General features: G+C 33.8%; 1 protein-coding gene across 1 annotated transcript; it reads left to right on the top strand.

Annotated features, from left to right (window-relative positions):
- The first annotated feature begins 634 nt into the window (after window positions 1-634).
- LOC137925215 (uncharacterized) lies at window positions 635-23,002 on the top strand. The gene is made up of 10 exons (XM_068768622.1): window positions 635-805; window positions 10,286-10,456; window positions 12,380-12,541; window positions 13,326-13,496; window positions 13,998-14,124; window positions 16,517-16,691; window positions 18,198-18,324; window positions 18,966-19,106; window positions 21,618-22,142; window positions 22,787-23,002. Exons 1-10 carry the CDS (start codon window positions 736-738, stop codon window positions 22,969-22,971), a joined length of 1,854 nt encoding a protein of 617 aa, XP_068624723.1. The 5' UTR covers window positions 635-735; the 3' UTR covers window positions 22,972-23,002.
- Window positions 23,003-23,420: the final 418 nt, after the last annotated feature.

Raw genomic sequence — 23,420 nt, 5'->3', positions numbered from 1 at the left:
TTAAATTATATATTGGCCATTCTGAGCCAACACCTTTTGCCATCTTTCTAATAGTAGCATTATACCCGCTGATAAATTTTTTTGTCCTTGCTGGCAAAAACTGATCCAGGTGATTTTTGACGTGTTCATTTAAGGTACATACATTTACATTTAAGTTACCGGAACAAATAATAATCCGAAGGGTCCAGGTCTGGAGAATATGGTGGGTGTGGCAGTACATACCATCCAAGCAGTAAAAGCGTTTGGCGAATGACAAAACTTGTATGAGGTCTCGCTTTATCTTGGTGGAACACTACACTTCTGTTGATTCTTTCTAGCCTTTTCTGTCAAAGTCTGTGACAAAGTTGAATGAAATTTTTATTTCTATTAAGTAAAACGATACGTACTTTATTTGTATATATATATATATATATATATATATATATATATATATACAAGTGTCTGTGTGTGGGTATACATATATATGTGTATATATATACCATAGACAGACCAAACTTTATGTACAGCCTATTTATCTTATATAGGTGCTTTATTTTTGTTACCTATTTTCGTATCTGCGTAATAATCTTTGAAACAGAACTGAAATATAAGTGCACATTATTGAGTTATTTGAAATTGCGGTTCACAGTATCCGATGTAGTCCCAAATGTTGACGTTACGGAATTTTTTTTAATTTGTGTTATTAGGCACACAGTTACGAGAACATATAGTTTTCGTAATTAAAAATATTTAACAATGTTTCGTTTGTGTAACATGTATATAAAGTGTTTTTTAGTTTTACTTATTTTGGGATATACTGAAGCCAGTAAGTTATTCTTTATAATAGTTTTATTAAATTCCTTCAGCTAAGACTCATCTTAGAGAGAGTGCAAAAAGTATCCACTGAAATAAATGGTGATGATTAACTTCTCTAAGCACAATTAGTTATACATACTCTATACAGTGAAATATTTAAACAACAAAATATATAGCTTTTTCGCTTTTAATTAATATTTATACTAAATTCAAAAATTAATGTTTTAAAAAAAACGTAATGATATAGTAAAAAAAGCGTTTTCAAAATTTGAATAATTTTAAATTAAATAAAGTAATAGATGGTCCTACTTATGGGTGTGTCCAGAAAATATATGGTGTTTTAATCCATATGACGTAACTAGGGACAATAGAGCGAAAACACAAAGACAAACTAAAAGTGCAGATTTCTCAAACAAACATATTTTGAAAAATATATTTTAAATAAGTTCTATGATGAACACACTATCTTACTTCTTTATGATCCTATCATAAATATTATTCTACAAGCTATACCCACGACTTCGTCCGCGTGGAATTTAACTAAAAAAAATATTTCATTATTTTAAACTTCATTATTTTCTTTAAAGAATATTTCGAAAATAAAATAGCCTTAGTTACTCCTTATTATATCAGCAACCTACTAGTATAAGCACCGTCAAAATCGGTTCAGCCATTAAATAGAATCTGAGTCTCACATTCACAGTTTTTCAAAAAGCTATGAAGAGGACCATGCTCGCGATATATTTACGAAATATAATTAGTATTGAAGATCCGTAGAGAGGTATGCTTGGGACATATTCGAGATATAATCAATATAATTGATTTTGAAATTGATCTAGATCGCATCATGGAGAATCGAACCTCGTATACGAACAAAAGTGACTGATATAACTTAGCGAATATTCAAGGTTAAGTTCCAGTAACCAGGTCATATAGTGCGCAGAACATGCTGTGGTTTTAAGGTTCTAGAGTTAATATCATGGATCGAAACGCAGTGTTGGTCGTTTACCCACTTGGTAGACAGGTGACCTTATTAAAGTCTTTGGAAGACGCATGATTTGAACCCCTTCTAGGTTCTACTGGAAATCTATGTAGGTAGCTAACTTAGCGTTTTTAATCTTCTTTCATAATTTAAAACTAAATTAAAAAATAAACAAAACTTCAGTATAACGTTGAGTAACAAAATATAAGAAACAATAATAATAGAAATAAGGAGAAAATATAAAAATTGTGATACAGAAAGAATGCGGCGAAGGAAGTGAGACGATGTGTGAAAGGATTGTGAACGAACGAAAAGAGTATACAAGAGAATGTAAAGAATGAAAGATTTAGTAAAAGAACTTGTGAAGAATTACAGAAGAGAACGCTTCAAAAATGTACTGAGAATTATTTGAAACAAAAGTCTGTGTCATATATTTAAGATTCGGACCAAAAAAACCCTTTTTATAGTAACTTTAATTAGGGAACCCCAGGTTTATTTCAATGGTATGCGTTTGATGTAAAATTCTGTAGGTGAATTATATGCAAAAAATGACATTTCATAAATATTTATTTTAAACAAAAACAAATTTAAATTTACAGAACGTATTTTAGTTGTAATGTAACGAGTGATATTGCTTTTTATTATTACAAATAAATAGGCTTAATTGATAAAAGATTAAATTCTTAAGTCAAGTTCGACATTAAGTATATTTCGGCATTTAATTTTTGTCAAGAAATAAGCTGAGAACGCGGTTTTTTGGATTTTTGGGGCCATTTAAATTAAATTTATTTCGCAATGAAGAATCAAATGTAATTTCAAAATAAGTTTCGTATTCTTTCGTTGATATGTTCGAAGGTCGTGCATTAAAATGTTACTTCCTTGTATCTTATAAAAAAAAACATAACTTTCACGGAACCCCTGATTTTCCGAGTTTAGGAAAGATTGTTCTAACTGATTCAATTAATGAAATTATAGCCTATTATCACCAACTTGACTGGACTGCAGACACTGGGGTCTCCAAAATAAGACAAGGCTCGGACTGTTACACAAACAAAAATGACACTTCACGCGTATCCATTGCAATTTTGCCATTTTCACAAATTTTTTGTATTTAGTCTTACGAATGCTGATTTCCTCATTTTGTTTCCCTTCACCGTTCGCGAACAGTTGTGAATTGTATAATATACATAATTCACATACAGGATGGTTAGTTATAGGTGTAAAGGCTTCCAAGGTGAATGTATAGTTCAATTGCTGTCTCTCAATATATGATGACCAATACGAAAATTTATGTTTTCAGGAATATTAAATGACGTAATTACAATAAAGTAACAAAAAGAAAAATAGTTTTCAGTATATATTATAATTAATTATTGTTATATCTGTCCTGCCTTTGAATTGCCAGAGGTAATAAAAGAAATAAATTAATAAATTTTAGAAAGACCAAACTCAGGGTGATTGAAAATAAGTGTACAAGCTTACAACGATTTGCAGACACGTGTGCTATTACCGCCTTTAAAAATTTACACGTATTATTACGAGTAATTACCTTATATTATATTAACACCTGTTAATTATTATATTATATATAATGTAGATTCACCATTTTAATGCTTTTTGCCGATAACCAATCACCCTATATAACCTTCTTCCCGGTAATCGAACCCGCACTATTCCATCGTAAGTCGTGAATAACCACTATGTTACGATAATGTAAAAACTGACAAAAATAAAAATAACAACCATGGAAATTGTAAAATGTTCGAATAGTGAAATATGGATAGATGAGAGGCGATGTATGAATGAATGAAATGTAAATGAAAGCCGCGAGAATGAATGAAATTATGAAGGATGCAAGAAGAGAGAGCGATAGAGATTGAGATGGGTAAGAGAAGGAGAATGCAAAATGGACAAAAATCTGAAAAACTTATTTAGAAATACAAGTATAATAAACAGGGGGGAGACCTTCAAAAATTGCGGTCATTAAAAAAACCACTACATTACGAGGATCATTGTATGTTATCGTTAAACATTTTAAAGAACTTATTTAAGCTAAGGGGCGGCTAAACATATAGTGCAGGATGTGCAATGCATACGGGCGCCGCAGCAACACAGATATGCTACAGGCATAAAAACAATGAGTATTATTCTGCCGTCATAAGAAGAAAGGCCGTAACTAATACCATACTGTAAGCTATATCTACATATAAAATAGCTTGTTGGAATATGAATATGATACGGGGCCCCCTGAGACAGCTAAGAGCATTGTCTTGGACCATCATGGTACAACAATGATATGACAGAAGCAGCCAGCTAGCGTGGGCGGCGGCAGTTACTACTTACCCTTTACTTACTACTACTTTACTTACTTAGTTATTACTTACAGCTTGCCTATAAAATATGAAAAAAGTTTCTTGTTACGACGGTAAAGTAAATAGTTATAGCAGCGATGGGATCAGGCCTAGAGGGCGCCAGTGTTTCATTGCACACAGGCGCTACACGAGCTAGAGCTGCCCCTGTTTAAGCTCTATAGTATTTCTTAATATTTTATTTTGCTGTTGTAACACACTGACGCTGTATAGTATTTCATACGGCGTAATTTGTACAACTGCGCCGCTAATACAGTCAACGATTGATACGTAATATAGTATTTTTAGAATAATTGTAATTTAAAGTCTTTATTTGTGAACCGAAATTCTGAAATATTATGTTCACTTCAAGATGTGATACTTTAAGTAAGTACAGGAAAACATTTAGCAATAGACTTCTCCACCGTACCAATATTATAAAATATAAACTATACTGGAAAAAGTGTGCGCATGCTCTCGATCAGTGTTGGGTCCAAATACAGTTTTAAAACTTATCAATTTCATAATTTATTCATACGTTCGAGAACACTGTTTTCAAATATAATTTCAAATTAATAATATGTTTATTTAAATAGATATTAACACGCAATTTCGAGTCGTCAATTATTTTTAACTATGTTAAAAATAAATTACTTTATATGGTTATAAAGTAAAAAAGACACTACACACACACTAACACACACACATATATATATGTATATGCTGTTTTCCCGTAACAAGTGTTTTGCAGGAACTAATAGATAAATCACATCTGCTCCATGTTCATTTTACATTACAAGATCAAGAGTAGATGGTTATTAATATGGCGACTGTAGTACTCGTTGAAGAATATCTTTAATTAGTGCTAACTTACTAACGATGATGTAAAAACGATGCAAGTTTCTTTCTTCTATTTGATTCGAGTTTCTTCTACTTTTTTCTCACATAGGGTGGAAGAAGTGGTCGAACACAAAATGAGATACAGCCAAAACATTTTTTTTTACAATAAACAAGTGATAAGTGTATGTATCTGTAATTATATATACGTATCATGGTATACGTAAAACTCAACATACATATAATATATATGTATATATATATATATATATATATATATATATATATATATATATATATATATATATATATATATATATATGTGTGATATATATATACATACCAATATAATATATGTATAAATAAATAATATAAATAGTATAAAGAGTCGTTACCCATATAATAATTATGTCTATTTACAAATAAATCGAACCTTGTTATACCTTTGACCTTCATTAAAAATAATAACACTTCTGTTATTAACTGTGTATATTTTTACAATACAATCCTTTGTATTATATGAATTATCGTATGATAAATTCTAATAAAAAACACTTATTCTATTACGATGTAAGGTTAAAAACTTGAGTATAAATTACTCCAAACATTGTATTATTGTGAAAGTGGTTACACAGAAAAACCGCCTGAGTTTGTTGTGGGTTTTCCATACACCGGGGAGCAATTTGATCCGACATAGTTTTCAACTTGAAACTATAGAAGAAATCAATTTAGTTTTCTGGCATTCTCGTAACGTGTACTTAGTCTAGCCATAAGTTCTATTGTGATCATTCTTAAATATGTTTAGTTTATTTGTTTTTACGGGACAATAAGTTTCAATATTTATTATGAAATGTAGTAATTCGATTTTATTTTATTTTTTATTTCTGAAACCATAGATTATTGGTTAAGTTTTACTTTATATTAATTGATGATAGCTTTTACACGTATCAAACATCCTGTATGTTTTTTTACATCACGTATTAATATATAAAAATGTGTTATTGTAATTATGATTTGTTGCGAGCGCGTAATAAATAAGTTTTATCAACCGGATGGTCGCTCTTGGCGGTCCGTTTTCCGGCGGTCTGTTCTGACGGCGTAGGTGGCACCTCTTTGTGACCTCTGTTTGGATTATTTTTTTTTATTATTTGTTTATTTGTAAATATAATTAAATGTTCTTATAAACCAATAGTGTATCATGAAATATTCACACAATTTATCTGTGGGAATATAACGAACATACGTATAAGAGGTTGTCAAATATCTCCCTTCCGCTTTTTTGCTCTTTATTCAATGCTTTATAAAAAGTGTTACAGTGATCGGATTTAGTTGAAATATGCGCCGTTTTGTTCGATAATCTGTTTCCATCTAGACGGCAACTTCATAATACCTCCCTCGTAGAAGCCCCCCTCCTTATTTGCGAAGAACTCGGACAGCCACTTTTCACAAACCTCTTTTGAGTTCAACTTTACACCACCAAGGGCGTTCGCCATGGACAGGAACAGGTGGTAATCACTTGGCGCTATGTCCGGGCTATATGGTGGATGTGATAAAACCTCCCATCCGAGCTCCCGTAGCTTCTGACGAGTCATCAACGAAGTGTGTGGTCTGGCGTTGTCCTGGTGGAACACTACACCCTTCCTGTTGGTATATCTATGCCATAACCTAGACTTGCAAAAGGTCGTTAACTGTTAGGTCCGAAAGGTACACGAGTGGTGGCTATAAACCTGTAGATGCGGCGTAGGTAAGCCTCCATTAGGTAGACCAAAAACATAGCTAAAGTCATTGCATTGCAACGCGAGACCGCTCATCGTGGCTATCTTTGAAATAAAATTATTCCTTGCAACAAGCATCTATCGACTAATATATTATTTAATAACACGCACAAATGTTAATACATCAAGTGTTTATATTTGTGCATTAACACTTGATATGTTAATTTGTAAGGTTGAGCTCTTCCCCAAAAATATTTATAATAGGATATATCATAATTCCCACTAGTATTTTGTTACGCAGAAGATGCTGCTGCCCATTCTCTGGAAACTTGTTTATAAGTAGCAAATCTATATAATTAATACAAAATTATGTATTATATAAGATTATGTCTCAGAACCTGCGACCTCCGATTGCAAGTCTAAAAAAGTGAATTTCGACTACCATTGACCACATATAAGGGTAATCATAGTGACTAAGCGGACAGTGAGATTCAGTAGCCTGAATTTCCTGTTTTTCCAGTTTTTTTGAATTACTCAAATTCCTGTCCAGTCGTAGTCATTTGGAGCCTTAAAAAGGTATATAAATTGCTTTAACAGCACTCATAGAATGGCCTTGACTTCAGGGGTACTTCCAGGGTTTCATCTTTTGAATCTTGTTAAAGATAAAGTTAAAGTTCTTTTATTCAAAATTGGAATTTTAAATATTCAATGGAATCAGGCGTTACTTTGCGGAAGTCCATCCTAAGTAAGAAAAGGTCCAATTAGCTACTTCCTCATATGCAGTGGTAGTCGTGCAAGAAATGCCCAAACCGCCAAATTACTCAACACGTGTTTCACCCCTCCACGGGGCATCTTCAGGAGTTATGTCACATCGATTAGTGACTCTGTGTTTGGCACTAATAAGTGTAATGGTGGAGTAATTTGACGGTGGCGGTTGTGTGATTCGCATTGTTTGCCGCATAAGTATTTATCAGCGGGCTGGCGGGCGGTGCATTTGTTGCACGACTACCACTGCATGTGCGGAAGTGGCTAAATATTGATCCTTTTCTTACTTAATTGGAATTTTAAACAGAATTCATATTGATCGTCAACTAAATTTTTATTTATTATTCCAATCTATTTTATTTCTGACTCTATTCTGCATCATAATCACATCTTTCAATACAGTTTATTCTATGAATATACATTTATTCGCATATAGTCTAAATGAAATCAAAATAATCAGGCGACATCACTGTCAAGGATTCTTGTCATTTTATATTCGTTTATTTAATAATAAGCTTTTTCCGTCAAGTTACTTTTCATATGCGTTTTGAATTTTGTAAAAATCAGTACAATAATAAATTGCGGCATTTTATTAAAAAGTCCGATTTCGTTTATTACAAATGAATTAGAGAATTTTCGCAAAATTTCGGTACAGCTAGTTGTTCACAGTCCCTTGCAAATGCATTATGAACGCCCCCTATTTTTTTCAAACCTACAAGACATTATCATAAATATATTATGAGACCACTGTATTAACATAGACCTCTGTTTGTTACGATTTTCCAAGGAGATTTTCAGCTCTAAGCTGTAAATAACTCGGATGGCTCTCTATTGAAAAACAAACATATTTTAATTATCCACACCTCAAATCTTCAATCCATAGGACATAATGCTGTAAAAATAACTAAATTACATTCGCATCTTGGACATTTTTTCGTGTTTTCTGGAATAATTAATGACAATAAATATTTATTCATTCGATCGCCTGTTACCGGAATTGCAGTGATATTTATGTATAAGAACACGATGCCTTACTTCATGTACTTCAATTTAATTTAAAAATTTCATCAAGTTCGCTTCGTTTCGTTAAATTACATCAAGTGCGCATAAAACTGCGCAGCGGTCTTCCTAAGACAAACCAATCGCCAGCTGAAGGAGTAATTATTGCGTGCTGTTACTTATTGAGTCTTTTGCAACTACATTCATTTGTTTAGATACTTTGGGCAAGATGACAGCATACGAATCATCATGGCCATCTGTCTTCCATCATCCCGTTTGTTCATAACTCTTTACAAATGTCCAATTATTGTGAATTACTTTTAAATAAATAACCATAGCTGTCAAAAACATAGCACATAATTAATTACATTGGAAATTTTATAACACAATATTTACAATAATTTTCGAAGATCAGTTAAGCTTTGTATTAACATATTATGATTTATTTCGTCAATATTTAATTTTAAATCATTTAAAGTTATAATTTGAACACAGCAACAGAAAACGCTACAAGAATCTAATTTAATAGTAACTTGTATCAAATTGAACTCTATTACAATGACATTCTTTATGTTAAGCTTCTAGGGTTCCTTATAAATCCTGATATAGGAATAGCTTCAGTTATACTAGAAGCGTTGCTGGAGTATTTCCGTCACTTCTTCTCCCTCCACTAAAAATATTCGAAGTGCTACTAGTGTCATTAGTAGGGCAACAGACCAAGTCGGGGTTCCGCTCTTTTTGACCGCTTTCGTTTCGGAAAGCAAAGCCTTAAAGTCTTAAAGCCTTAAAAAATATTATCAACGCGTGACGGACGTTATGTAGCGTCCGGTGAAGCAATCTAAGACCGCAGCAGCATCCAAATTCGGTGAAATAGTATTATGTATACAATACCTTCGCTATATTTAAAGTGTTAGCCTTGTCCATGCGTCATGTTGAGACGATCCCAAAGAAAAAGAAAATCTTTAAAAAAAGTCGGTTTATACCAATGTATACACATACCTTATAACAATTTACAATTCATTTTCAACTATCGTCTTATAATCGCTTGAAAATCATTATGCTATGGTTGGATTATTTTAGCAGGTTTGGTATGAAAAACTTTTTCCATTTATTGCACAATAATTTTTTTATTGTCAATGTTTTTTTTTGTTGGCCTCCGCTATGAGGACCCTTCATACCCATGTCTATTGTGGGAAAGGGACTTTGTTTTTATTTAATATCTTATTTTTCATGTAATATTTTTATTTTCGCGCTCTTCTATCTTTCCTCCTATGATCTTTCATTCCGTTATTTTCTTTGTGCAATTTTTCTTTCTTTCCCTTTCATATCCCTTATTTCTATTGTAAATGTTTACATAGCCTACAGAGGAGTTTCTAATTTTACATAGCCTAGCTGCTAACAGGTCTTTTTTATTGTACGATTACTTTGATGTTAATATAAATAACTCATACGTTGTCCACCCACAAGTAAACAGACAGACGACTATAAGGTCATCAAAAGACGATGGAAACTAGCTGCTTACTACCGATCCTAATGAAAATTTAGAGGGGACGCCTACATCTAACAGTAACTATCCCTGATGGTGAGGGAAGAATGGAGATGTCTGAAAGAAATGTAAAAAATATATAGAATGTTTGAATTTGTGAACGCATGGGGCATGGAGAAAGAAAATAAAATAGTTTTAAAATTTAAACCTGAAAAAACTATTTAACCTATGTAAACCAAGTTCCTATTTCAATCATGTTCTAGGGTTGAACAAGAGGCACCGAAAAACGCAGCCCAAAATAAAATAAAAAACATTGCCTGTCCTACTCCAGAAATGATAATGAAATGTAAATATTTAGGTTCCAGATCAGACGCCTGCGGATATCCTCGTCTGGCGAATGGAAGAGTTCGAGTACGTCAGAGGTCGAGACTGGTGAAGTTCATATGTTCGTTTCGATATGAACTTGTCGGCAATAAATACGCCACGTGCTTGGGGAACGAGTGGGATGTCCCGTTGCCGGTGTGCGTTCGTAAGTTTATGTATAATTCATTTAATATATCACCCTTTTCCCCAAAAAATTATATGTCCAGAAAAGAAACTTTTCAGGAGAGATTAAAAACGAAATATTGGCAAAATCTCAAAAATTTTGGCTACATAAGGCAGGGAAAATATTTATAAGAAAATAATTGTATTGTAATTCTTAGCAAGCTGAATGGAAATAAAATTTATTACTCTGTTTATTTAAAGAAAAAAACAGAACTTTGCCTAATCCGCCATTTTTAGCCAAAAAATTATGGAAAAAATTTACAAAGTATGTTGGAGTTCGTAGATTGCAAATATTTAAAAAACCCCATAAAAACCACAACGGCAAATGTCATTTTATTCGTCGGGGGCGGCGATATCACAAGTAAAGACTAAAAGATATATGGACACAGCTGTATGGATCATGGGTTCCATCCCAATACGGCGAATGGGATGGTGATAATTCTATAGTATTTTATATACTGCAAGTTTAAGTAGTCATCCAAGAACGAAAATTAGCCAATTTATGAAATTACCTTTTAAAGCAACATTGATAGGATCATTTGAAATTCGGTTTGATTCAGAGTGTAGTCTGGACCGCGAATGTGAACGTACCTTGCAAGAAGGTATTTTCTTTTTCTCGTGAGGAGATACTGCATGGGATACCTTCTGCTGTCGAGGCAACAAAAGATCTATGCCGGAGTCCTACCGTCTAAAACCACATAGTCTCATTGAATGCCTTTTGTTAAAACTACGGGAACTTTTGCATACGACCGTAGTTTCAACGGCGGTGGCCCTGTGCCTCAACTCCTTACTTGCAGCGGATCACCTCGAATCCGTAGCCAAGGCCATGCTGAAGGGGTTGGAGAAAGGCGCGACATAACATAAGCGCGTTATATATAATGCGCCATGCAAGGTCTTTTTTTTGTTTCGGTGGGGGAAATCTTCCGGTGTTTAAAATGCCCTGCCTCTGGGGGGAGGACCCTCTGCGCTATACGGGAGACCGCGGTATCTCCCGGTCAGGGATCGCCACGCGGTCTTCCCTCGCGCCGTGCTATTTTTTTCGATAGCCCGTCCCGGGGTATGCGTGTATACGCTACCCCCGAAACCCTCGTGGTGCTATCACGATGGTTCGAGACCACGTCGAACCATCATTCCGCCTCAGGCCATGGAAGGTCTATCTCAACCTGATACGTGAGTCGCCAGTCTCAAAAATAGTACCTGTCACCTCTTGTCACAACGCGATGGACCCAGCACCCGCACAGTGAATCCATTGAATGCTTTGTTACCTCTCTACAATAATAAATAACAATACAATATCTAATTATCACCTCGATTTTTATGTCTACACTGGCTTGAGAGTGATGTTCTTATTCATTTCTTAGAAAGGGACGCAGATACATAAATATTATTTGTTTAAATAAAACTTTTCATTATGGGATAAGCAGAACTCTCACTTCAGCTCATAGTATCCTAACAAAGCACAGCGAGAATTTTACTCTGGATTTCTTTATTAGATCGAACCAGTATTGATCAGTTTCGTAGCTGAACGGAAGTAAACGACATAGCCCAGCGAATTGGTAAGTTGAATTCCCAGTGGACAATAAACATCGCGCAAAACGAAATGCCACTGTTGTATATAATGTTCGGTGGTTCCATAAGGCTCTGAAGTAAGTTTAGGACCTGCAAGTGCAGTATAACATGTCAATTCACAAATGAATGAATAGACGACCTTTTTACAGTAGTCGATAGATGCTTAATGCTGGCTGTGTTCAACTTGTCCTATTGTAAATCTCTGAGATAGACCCGTGTACAGTAGCGGATGTTTCGAGACTAAAACGATGATGATACAGAAATGAACTAATTTTTTTCATATACGAACCATTCTTAAAATATAAAGTACATTTACATGTGTTTACTAAATCACCAGGTCCCGGTTGTCCTGTACCAGAAATAGAAAATGGTATTCAAATGCCTTCTAGAAGGAACGCATGGGTTGTGTACTTCTGTCTACCTGGTCATGTTATGGTCGGCTCCTCCACTATTTACTGCGATGGCAACAAATGGAATGGTACAGCCCCTACTTGTGTCGGTAAGAAACTCTCCTATATAGTTGTTTTGACCGATTACTTACTGTCAAAATCAAATGAAAAAAATGTATGTAACTTTTTCCAGAATGATCCCTTCATTAATTAATTTATTACCTTCACCACAAACGACTTTTATTAACAAAACATTAAGTTTTTCTATTTATTCATTAATTCACGTGTGTCTCTGGAAAAGAGTGATAATCCTAATTCGATGGAAACTAATTTTAAAGCTACAAGGGTTTCAAACAGCCCCTGATCTGAGAAGTGCCCTCCGTCGGCATTTTCGTGGTCCCTTTGACAGCATCCTTAATACAGTGGTAGAATAATTAATTTACAAGCTTTATTATCATTTATAAATACGTCATGAAAGTTCGTACGTTGATTTTAAACAATGAAATTATATAGTAATAATCTAAGGTTCTTAAATATTGTGTTCCTTTTTAAATAAGACTGATTCAGTTATACTTTGGTAAAGTTTGCGGTACACCGGGCCAAAACTGACTGGCAATCGAGTGCATCCAGGTACGGAGTCCTGTTTTTGATTTCTGCATTATGTAATAAACAGGGCGTTAATTTTTTTATTGACCTTTGCTATTGGGGACATCTCTTATCTCTATCTTATTTTAGGGACCGGGTCACTATTGCCAAAAATTATTTCATTTTCCACTTTTAATTTCATGCTGTCTTTCAACCTTCACAATTTCTCTCTTCGTTCCTTATTTCACCTACCACATTCTTCTTTCAGCATTTATATATATATATAATATAATTTTGTTTCTTGACTAGACACAAATAAGGCAACTCCATTGAAGTGTGACTTCGAAGATCCAAATCTTTGCGGCTGGAGACAGGACGACTTACATGACTTCGACTGGACACGCCTGAACACGAAGACTCCATCTTCATTCCTCTTCACTGGACCTTCGTTTGATCACACCTATGGGAAAGGAGGATCTGGTAATATTTTGGTGATCATTTTCTCTATGAGATCGAATCAGCAATGAGCAACGTATACAAACGAGAGAAACCGACATAGCGGGGTAGCAGATTGACAGACAACTAGAAGTGTCAGTGTGTTGTTGATCCGTGGTTTAACAGATCCTTAAGGTTTCAGCGGACAATTGTTTTGCGCGCTATTTGGCTTGCCAATTACCACTTCAAGTGCTAATCCGTTGAACTGTATTTATTACTTAAACTAATTAACTTAATCTGTTATTAATTATTTTACAGTAATAATGGTAAACATTTATGAGTTAATTGCATTTATAGTGTCCACTGCTAAACATAGACCTATTTTATAGTTTAAACGAATAATGCCTTTTTTCTTCTAGGTTTTTTTTATTGGCGATTTCTCATAAAACCCCTATCTTGCGTTCACAGAGACAGTTTTTTTTTACAAAATAATTTATTCAATTGTTTTTTAAATTTTTTCTTCACTCTTCTTTTGTTTTATTCCAGGTTATTATATGTACATCGAGAGTACCACAAGTTTGACGAATGACACAGCGCGCCTTATATCTCCTATATACAATGGCTCGTTGGCGAAAGATGGCTGTTTTGTTTTCTACTACCATATGTATGGGGAGTAAGTATTTGTTCACATAAGTTTTTTTTGTACACCAATACCTAGCTTTGCGGCGTTTCATTCCGCGTTTTTTTCGAAGTTGCGTCGCTGCTTAATTAGTACTAATTTTCAATGTGAGTCGTTAAATTTTCGAGGTTGCGTTGTTTTGGATTTGTGTCTTTAATTTTTTTTTTGTATTTTTTTTTCTAAAAGACGGCAACACTTGTTTCTAATTGCGCCATGCCATCAAAACTCGGGGATTCCCTTTCTAACTAAAAATCAACGCAATTTGAATTCAGTTTTATTTTCGCTCTGTTTTGCCAATTTAAGAGTTCAGTTTCAATTACGTAGTGTGTTGTGCTCTTTTTAAAGAGAATAATAAATTTATACAAATTTTAACGTGTTGTTTCTGGTTACAAAAAAGGTACATATTTTTCCAATTTATTTATTGGCAGGGTTATATTATTTTTGTTTTTTTAAATGTTTATTTTGTTCAATTTTCTTTATAAAAATTAGTATTTTCGTGACCCTGGAATCTATCTTCGATCTTTGCATGGTTTGCTATAAAAAATCTTAATTCACTTTGCGGCGTTTCAATTTGCGTCGTGTTTTTTTGGAACGTAACCACGACACAAAGTGTGGTATTGGTGTATTTTAATCCTTACGTATAAAACTATACACAAAAATATAGTCTTGCTGATAGCCTAATTGAAGACATAAGCAGACGACATAGCGCGTAAAACATACGTTCATTGTGATGTTATAGTTCTGGAGTAGAAACTGGTGTATCGTAGGATGCCCGTTCATGTCGTGGAAAATCACTAGATGCAGGCGAACGACGTCTCCTTCTTCCTCTAATCTTTAGGTCAAAGCCGCTATTTTTGCATGGGCTGGCGGGCGGTGCGCTTCATTGCATGACTACTGCTGCATAGCGGAAGTAGCTATATATTAGTACCTTTCTTAGTTATGATGGACTTCCAAGAGGTAACGCCTGAATCTGTTAGATATCTTATTTAAATATTAGTCAGGGAGTAAAAGATTTTCTTATCTCCAAGTTTATTTATTACGTTATTCTTCATATTATCTTGTAAATATATCTTAACGATATTACAGTAACAATACAGAAGTACAATTGTCGGTCTTATCGCACGCCACGATTTATTAAGTACAACCTTTGTATTACCTTATCCTTTATAGCGATTGCTTGAGAATACTGTAAACTTTGTTATCATAAGCATTTAATATATGTTACCTATATGATATATCATGTAATGTTACGACTTAGTCGTTGAAAGACACTGTATGTAAACTGCTTGGAAATCTCATGAATCTGGGGATTTAGAAACCTATGGAGGAGGCCTTCGTCAAGAACTGGACGTCCTATGGTTGAAATGATATGAATTTATTACAAATTACATAGATTGCTAGATGTTTTGTAGGGGTAATTTCATGAAATACATCCTTGATAATTTTTTACAGCCGCAATAAAGATTCTGATCATGTTTTATATCTAATGGAACTATATTTTGAAAATATGAATTTCTTAATGGACAGAAATTTGACCATTGCGAGTAGAAATTAACGGAATTTATTCTTACTCCATGAAAATAATATTATTAACAAAATTCAAGATCACTAGGCCTTATAGTGACGAAGGTGTAGTAATGAGTCGATATATAGCTGGTAATCTCCCATATAAATACACGTTTAGTACTTGGATGTGATTTATCACTGAGCATGTATTTTTATCTCAAAATCAATTCCAACGCAATAAAAGTAGTCACAACACTGGCAGCATCTGAATTCAAATCTGCGTTCAATATTAAACACCTTATAATATTTAAAAACAAAGAGTATTCCGTCGAGGACAATAATACGAATCGTTCTTACGTGAACTCTATATATATTTGTAACAGGTGGCGCAAAAGTAATGTTATAATGTAAATACGCCGTAATTTTTTACAAATGGCTCCAAATGTTACTGTGCTTTCACATTTATGATGTAAATATATAGAGAATCATTTATCATTAAGCGATAGAGTATATCTATATACTTAAAAATAAGGTCACTTTGTCATTATAAAATTAATTTTGCACCACATGTTATATAGTATATTACGCACTTACAATAATAATACCATGGATGTTATTCCATGGTATTATTAAAGTGACTTAATTAGATATTTTAGTTAATGATGACAACGTCAGGATACAGAATTAAATAAATAATAAATATTAAATTTAATATTAAGCCGTAAGACGTCCACGGTTAGATATAGGCCGCTCCTATAGATTTTAAAAGCGACTTTCATTCAGTGTTTTCTCACGACCTTAAGGCATATCCAGTCTGGTGTTTTAGATAATAAATAATTAATATTAAAAATATTACAAAGAATGCATTTTTTAAATTTAGAACAACAGGCGGTCTACGTGTGTATCAGAAGCCGGAGAACTACGCCATGGATGTACTACTGCGTCTCAGGAGTGAAGAGAAACAGAAATACATCCTGTTCGAGAAGTGGGGCAACCAGTGGGATCGATGGTACGAGGCTATGCTGCCTCTGAAGGACTTTTCTGATAACTTTCAGGTTAGATCAGTTCATCACTACAGAGCTATCACGACCTATTTCTTATGAGCTAGAAGTAATTTCCAAAACAAATCATCAGGAAAATTTTACCTGGCAATTGTGGTGCTCAGGCGGTTATTTTATTAGTTCTCCAAAAATATTACATAAAATTTAATTTCAAGTTATCATTGAATTACGGTACAAAAAACGTGTGATTTTTAATTCAATGAGGCTTAAAATGCAATACGTAGGAAAATAGATAGTCATCACCTTTTACTGAGAAAGAGGTGGGGGATTTTTTTCTATGTTTATCATCATCGTGAGGGTTTTAGTCTGTGCTAGTCTGATAATACCTGTGTTTTCCACCTCAGTAGGTATATGTGAAGAAAGTTTCACTATATAACATATAAAATAGAATAAGCGTAAATTATCTTAAATCATTTACAAGGAAACTACACTAGGAATTAAAAAAGTTGTATTAAAAATAGTATATTTATTTTTTTGGCATAAAACATAACAATATAAGACAAACACTACTATGAAACATTTACGTTCCGACACTTTTGCTAGAAATGTTAATTTCTAGTGGAACAGCTGTGAGTTCATTGTACTCGCTCTAACTATAGGTGATAGTTAAAATACTTGGTTACTTTCGTTTTAGGCAATGGTACATCAAAATTGAATAATTGAGCACACACAGAACAGGCCTAGACGTAATGTTTCTATCTCAAAGATTCTCATTTAAAAAATCAAATGTCTTGAACAATTGCAGAGGATGACTGATTTTGATTTTTCGCTCCTATACCACGAATGTGTAAAAAATAATGGACACTTCTAGACATAAGTCCGGAATTTTTTATTTTGATCACCGTCTGAAACCCAACTGTCCGCAATTTATTTTCTTCAGATATATTCAGCTCAGAAAAAGTAATTTTGTTAATAAAATTGCGGAAAAGAACTCCTCCTCCTTGCGTCGTATTCCTCACTACCTATCTTGGGATCTTTATTTATTTATTTATTTACTTTATTGGAGATAAAAAGTAACAAAAAGTAGTAAGATAGTACAAACTAGAAGCATAGACATATAAAATTAGTTACAATTGCCACCTTATAACTATCTCACTGAAAACATTTAATGATTTATGGTCAAACAAGGACAGAACAAGTAAAAACATTAATAAACATGTGTCAAAGACTATGGTTTATAAACTTATATTATGTTTGTTTATATATCTATATCATATATTTATATCATGGTTTAAATTGTATTGTGTGTACCCAATAATTTCGAACGAAATGAATGTTGTCGAAAACTATGTTACGCAATCTGCGCCAGTCTTGATGGTGTATATTGCTTTTGTTACCGTGGTTCGGAGTTGATTGAACTATCCATGGCCTGCCTCGTGGTCGAAATCCATCGACCATTAAAATGATCAAAAGTTCTTCCAAGTTGTCATAGCTTTTACTATGTGACCAAAAAAGTGAAAGAAGTGAGATATAAGAGAGTAAAAGTAACTTATTTTTCAGATTGTAATCGAAGGAATCCGCGGCCGCAGCATGACAAGTGACATCGCCATTGATGACGTGGCTATTCGACAAGGTGCCAACTGCAGCGCAGCGAAATATGAAGCTACCACACCTTTAGATTTCAACTGTAATTAGAAATATTTTCTGCAGGATTTGCAATTTAATGTCTTGGTCACTATTTCTCTATTTTTTACTTTTAGACCTTTTAGATATTATTACATTTTCGGGATACAGCTTGATATTTTTGGATTTCTGCCTAATTAATAATACGAAAGAAAATAATGGACATTGCACAGCGGATATGCCAGTTAAAGTGGATAATGGATGGGCCACATAGCGCAATGGCCGTTGAGGCATTAAGTTTCTATAGTGGAGACCACACAGGCGAAAGAGTAGCAAAGGATATCCACCAATAAAGCGGACGGACAACCTTGTGAAGGTTGTCGGAAAATGCTGGAAGCCGGCCGCTTTTGATCGATGACATCTTTGGGTTAGGCCTAAGTCCAGTAGTGGACATTTTGCGGCTGAAGTGCTGATAATGCGTATTTTTATATGTATTAGGAAAAATGTACGATTGGTGTTAAAATAGTAACTATTGAGTTCCCTACCACATTCATCTCTATTTAGTCAAAAATCCACACCTTACAGTAGTATTGTATGTATAGTGGTATGTATAAATACATATTTAGGTGTACAATATATCAATATTTCTTTTCGAATGTATTTAGCAAAGCCTATGATGATGAATAAACCATATTTTGATTCCAGTGGACTCGTGCGTGGGCCGATGTTCGTTGATAGGGCAACAAGAATTCGAACAAGGAAGTTCTATTTGCAGCTGCAGAGTGAACTGCCTCTCCGAGTCGAACTGCTGTCTCGATTTCCTAGACGTCTGCGTCTTTCGTAACAGTAAGTGTTTTAAATTATTTCGATACATCGATTTTTTATATTCGTGCTCTTTCATTTTTAATTACTATTATATCTATATATTAGGACCTTGAATAAGTTCTCGCTGTTTTTTGAAAGATGGCGTTGCGGCACTCTGTGCCTGGAATTTCGTACGGTAATAAATCACCAAAGTAGTGCTATATGTAACCTCAAATTATAGTAGAATAGAGTTTATCACAGTGTCAACTACATATTTATTTGCCTTTTGTGAAAATGTGTACTTTTGTGCCAAATAAAGTGTTTTTGCGGGGAATTTTCTTGCACTGCTTTATTCAGAAAAAATCTGCAGCAGAAGCACACAGAATTCTCGTTGAGACATATGGTGACAATGCTTTGATTGAATTTAAATTTGATGAATTGTTGCTTCAACGACAAAAGAGAAAAGGTTTTCTGCACCGTATCGTCACTGGGGATGAAAAGTGGATTCACTACGACAATCCAAAGCGAAAAAAATCGTGGGGTATGCCGGGTCACGCATCAACATCGTCGCCTTAACCAAATATCCATGGTTCTAAGCTTCTTCTTTGCATTTGGTGGGATCAGCGGGGCGTAATTTATTATGAGCTGCTTAAACCTAATGAAACTATCAAGGGAGCTCGCTATCGACTTCGATGGGAGAAAGTGGTCATCATTAGAGACAATACTTTGAGTAATGTCATTGTAAGCATTGTATTTTAAATAATTTTTTTTTGAAAAAAAAAACAGCGAGAACTTATTCAAAGTCCTAATATATTATCGTTATTAATTGCGTTCTTCTATTTTATCTCTATTCTGCGGATGTGGAATTTGCCTTTAAAAGCTTATTGCGTATGTAAATGTATATCGCCTACTTACGCTTTTCACCAGGGGTAGTCAACCTGTTCGGAAACCACATGCTCTTTGAAGTATTATTCCCGGAGCTCGATTATTATTCCCTTTTCAAATTTGTGTTATTCTATTTTTAAATAAAATATTATTGTTGTTATGCTTCAAAATGTCTTTTAAATTACTGACAACTAATACGAAAATTCAAGTGCAATATTGTAAAGTAAAAAAACATATATTTTGTACTTTTATTTATATGTTTTCTCTTAAAAAATTAAATTCATCATGAATTTCAGTATTTTTTATAATGGCTCGAATAGTCATGGACCTTGCCCTGCTATATAGACTCTAAAATACGTGCAACTAGCTATAGACTATTCATTAAAGTAATAAATAAATAAATAATAAATGATATAGGTAGCTATGTTGGCAGCTTGGCTACGAGATGGAATCAGAAATCGCGAGATCCGCAGAAGAACCAAAGTCGTAGCTCGTATTGCTCTTTTAAAGTGTTAGTGGTCAGGGTACATCCAACGATCGATGGACTTGGAAGGTTCTCAAATGGCAACTAAGACTACTGAGTCGTCTACTTAGACAGGGGAGGTGAATATGTCCTCCAGGTAGACTGACGACATATTTAAGGTCCCTTGAAGTAGATGCATGCAGGCAGTGTAAGACCTTTCATGGTTGCGATATTTGGGATAAACTTATGCCTTACATTGGTTGTCTATTAGCAACATGATGATATTGGTGATTCGTCACAGATATAATATTTTAAATTTTAATTAAAAAACTAGTTTTTTTCTTTTCTGTTCATAATTTATTAACGTTTGTACGTTTTAATTAATATTAATTGTATTATTCTATTACTGTTTTTCTTGATTTCGATGAGAAGCAACCAGAGTGTTTCGTAGATTTGACTCTTACTGGATTGATAAATTGTTATTACTGGTTTGTCCCGAGAAATACTAAAGCTAGTATAAATTTTATAACATAAGCTAATACAGCTTCAGAAAGTGTCAGGAAAAAAATGGAAAAAAAAACTCTAGCAACGCTTTTCATGTTAAATCACTTATATTGTTATAAACGTAAGATCATCAGACCACTTGTATCCATCATGATAATAATGTCAGAACATCCCAATTTGATAGAAACTAGAATCGGATTGACCTCTTTTATAACGAAATCGTTCAACTTAATGCTGAAAGGGTCTCAAATGAGCCTTGATTTAAAAAGATCCTGCGATAAATTCCGATGTATTTTGTGGTCACTTTTGCAATATCTAGATGAAATATATAAAAGAGGAAAGCATGTCTTTTAGGTAGTTAAATTTCAACTTTTAATTAAATCTCCTTATTGAAATAGCATTAGCTATATTTAAAAGAATTTAATTTTTAATTAATTTTTAATTTTTTTTTTATTAATGGACTTTGTATAGCATCACTTAGAATGCTTCACTCGTAATACCAGAAAAATTTGTGATGTACATTGAGTTTACGCAAAAAACAATATCATCTGCATTTTGCTTATAGATATAGGTCTCCCCCAGAAATTTGCAATACCTGGTTGAAAGCGTTTTGTGTCCAGTATTTAGACGACTTTGTCATTAAATTTTATTACAGAACAAATTAAAATTATTATTAATTTAATGATTTTTTTTATTTCTAGATCTAGAAGCAACCAGTGACGATGGATCCGCCAACACTACGGAAGTAGCACCACAAACGCAAAAACTAATAGCAACAACTCCCGAAACATTACCAACATCAACAACCACTATAATTACACCTACAACACCAGAAACAACCACATCGACAACTACATCAACAACTACATCGACAACAACAAGTACCACCACCACAACCACAACAACAAGAACATCTAAATCAACAACACCAACCACTACCACCACTATGAAACCAACGACAGAACCCACGATCACAGTTAAAGCAACAAAAATAACTCCTACTACATTTAAACCAAAAATTACCAGCACACAAAAGTTAACTTCTTTAAAACCGACCACAACAATTTCTCCCAATTCAAAAGCTAAGACATATGATACAACAATGGCTTTCATAGATTATACTACACCAGAACATAAAGTTCAGATAGCCGCTGGTAAATCTAGGAAAGAACATGATACTGAAGTTTATGAAGGAATCGAAGGGGACTCTTCCAAAGAAATTAAAGGTGAGATTATTTCCAGTTCATCTTTTATCTGTAGACTCTGTACTATATATTTATTTGCATCTATTGCTTTTTGTTAGTTATATTTTTCCTTTAAACGCTATCAAGAGGAATGATTGTGAAATCACTTAATAACCTTCGTATTTAGACCTGTTAAAAACGAGAAGCCGCTTTCAACCGATCCTATAAGATGTCTCTAAGGATATCTATATCCATCAGTGAACATTTGTTTGTTGAAATAATGACGATGAAGTGAACCTCTCATTTATGGAACATACAAATTATTATTTATATTTATCTTCAGACATTTTGAGATTATATTAATTATTCATATTTAGATTTTGTGATGTAATATATTTTAAAAAACTCTAGAATAGTATAATAAGATTTAATTAATAATATACTTTTAATTTTCGTTTTAAACCTACGTAAAATATGGTCAAAGATATCTTGTAAACCTTTGTTATATATACATGTACTTAGATCCATAAAGGATTTTTTTACTTTTTGAAAACGAAATTTTGGTTTTTTGAGTTAAATTTTATTTCTTAAATTTATCATTAGTGTGTTATAAAATCTATAAGAACACTTGAAATGTAGAATATATTTGTTTTTATTTGTTATTTTAAATAAACTTCTGTTTTCAGGCAAATCTAGTGGTCTGAAGAATACGTTTATAATTCTGATGACCATATTTTGCTGCGCTGGATTTGTGTGGCTAGTGATGAAGATCAGAAGCAGTAGGGGGCAACTGATGCTGGCTAGGTTCCGAGGTCAAGTGTCCAGGGATCCCGAAGTCAGATACCTCTCCACTGATGTTGATGAAAATTAAATTATTTTTATTATGTCTACATTATTTTTTATTTTACTAAGTGTTACCCTTCATCTTGATAAGGTTCATGAAAGACGCCGAATACAGGCCTCTTGCAACTGGTACTACAGGAAATTTCTGGGGTAGATCTATGTCCAGCTGAGGACGTATTCAGAGTGAAATGTTGATGATGATTGCGTACAGCGTAAAGCGTACAGCGTACAATAATGATGAATTACGGCCATATGCCATGTATAGGACTATGCTACTGATTTCTCTACGAGATCGAATTAAAAATGCGCTTAATGTACATGAACAAATGTAACCAACAGATTTTAGTCAGTTGGTAGTAGCGAGCTCCTTAGTGCGCAATATAGGTAGCCGTCGACGCCTTAAGATTCTGAATGGGTCACCACAGACCGGCAAGCGCAGTTGGAGATACACCCACTGTGTGAACCAGCATCTGACAA

This window comes from Battus philenor, unplaced genomic scaffold (genome assembly GCF_028537555.1).
Source record: "Battus philenor isolate CCGP_79_NKW_IND1 unplaced genomic scaffold, ilBatPhil1.0.hap1 SCAF_26, whole genome shotgun sequence".
NCBI lineage: Eukaryota > Metazoa > Arthropoda > Insecta > Lepidoptera > Papilionidae > Battus > Battus philenor.
This window is presented reverse-complemented; position numbering and strand designations above follow the sequence as displayed.

Bases quoted from the DNA above. Each gene is read 5' to 3' on its own strand.
- LOC137925215 (XM_068768622.1), top strand. From the start codon at position 736: ATGTTTCGTTTGTGTAACATGTATATAAAGTGTTTTTTAGTTTTACTT. The intron at 806-10,285 runs GTAAGTTATTCT...GTAAATATTTAG, and splicing joins TTTGGGATATACTGAAGCCA to GTTCCAGATCAGACGCCTGC. The intron at 10,457-12,379 runs GTAAGTTTATGT...CTAAATCACCAG, and splicing joins CCCGTTGCCGGTGTGCGTTC to GTCCCGGTTGTCCTGTACCA.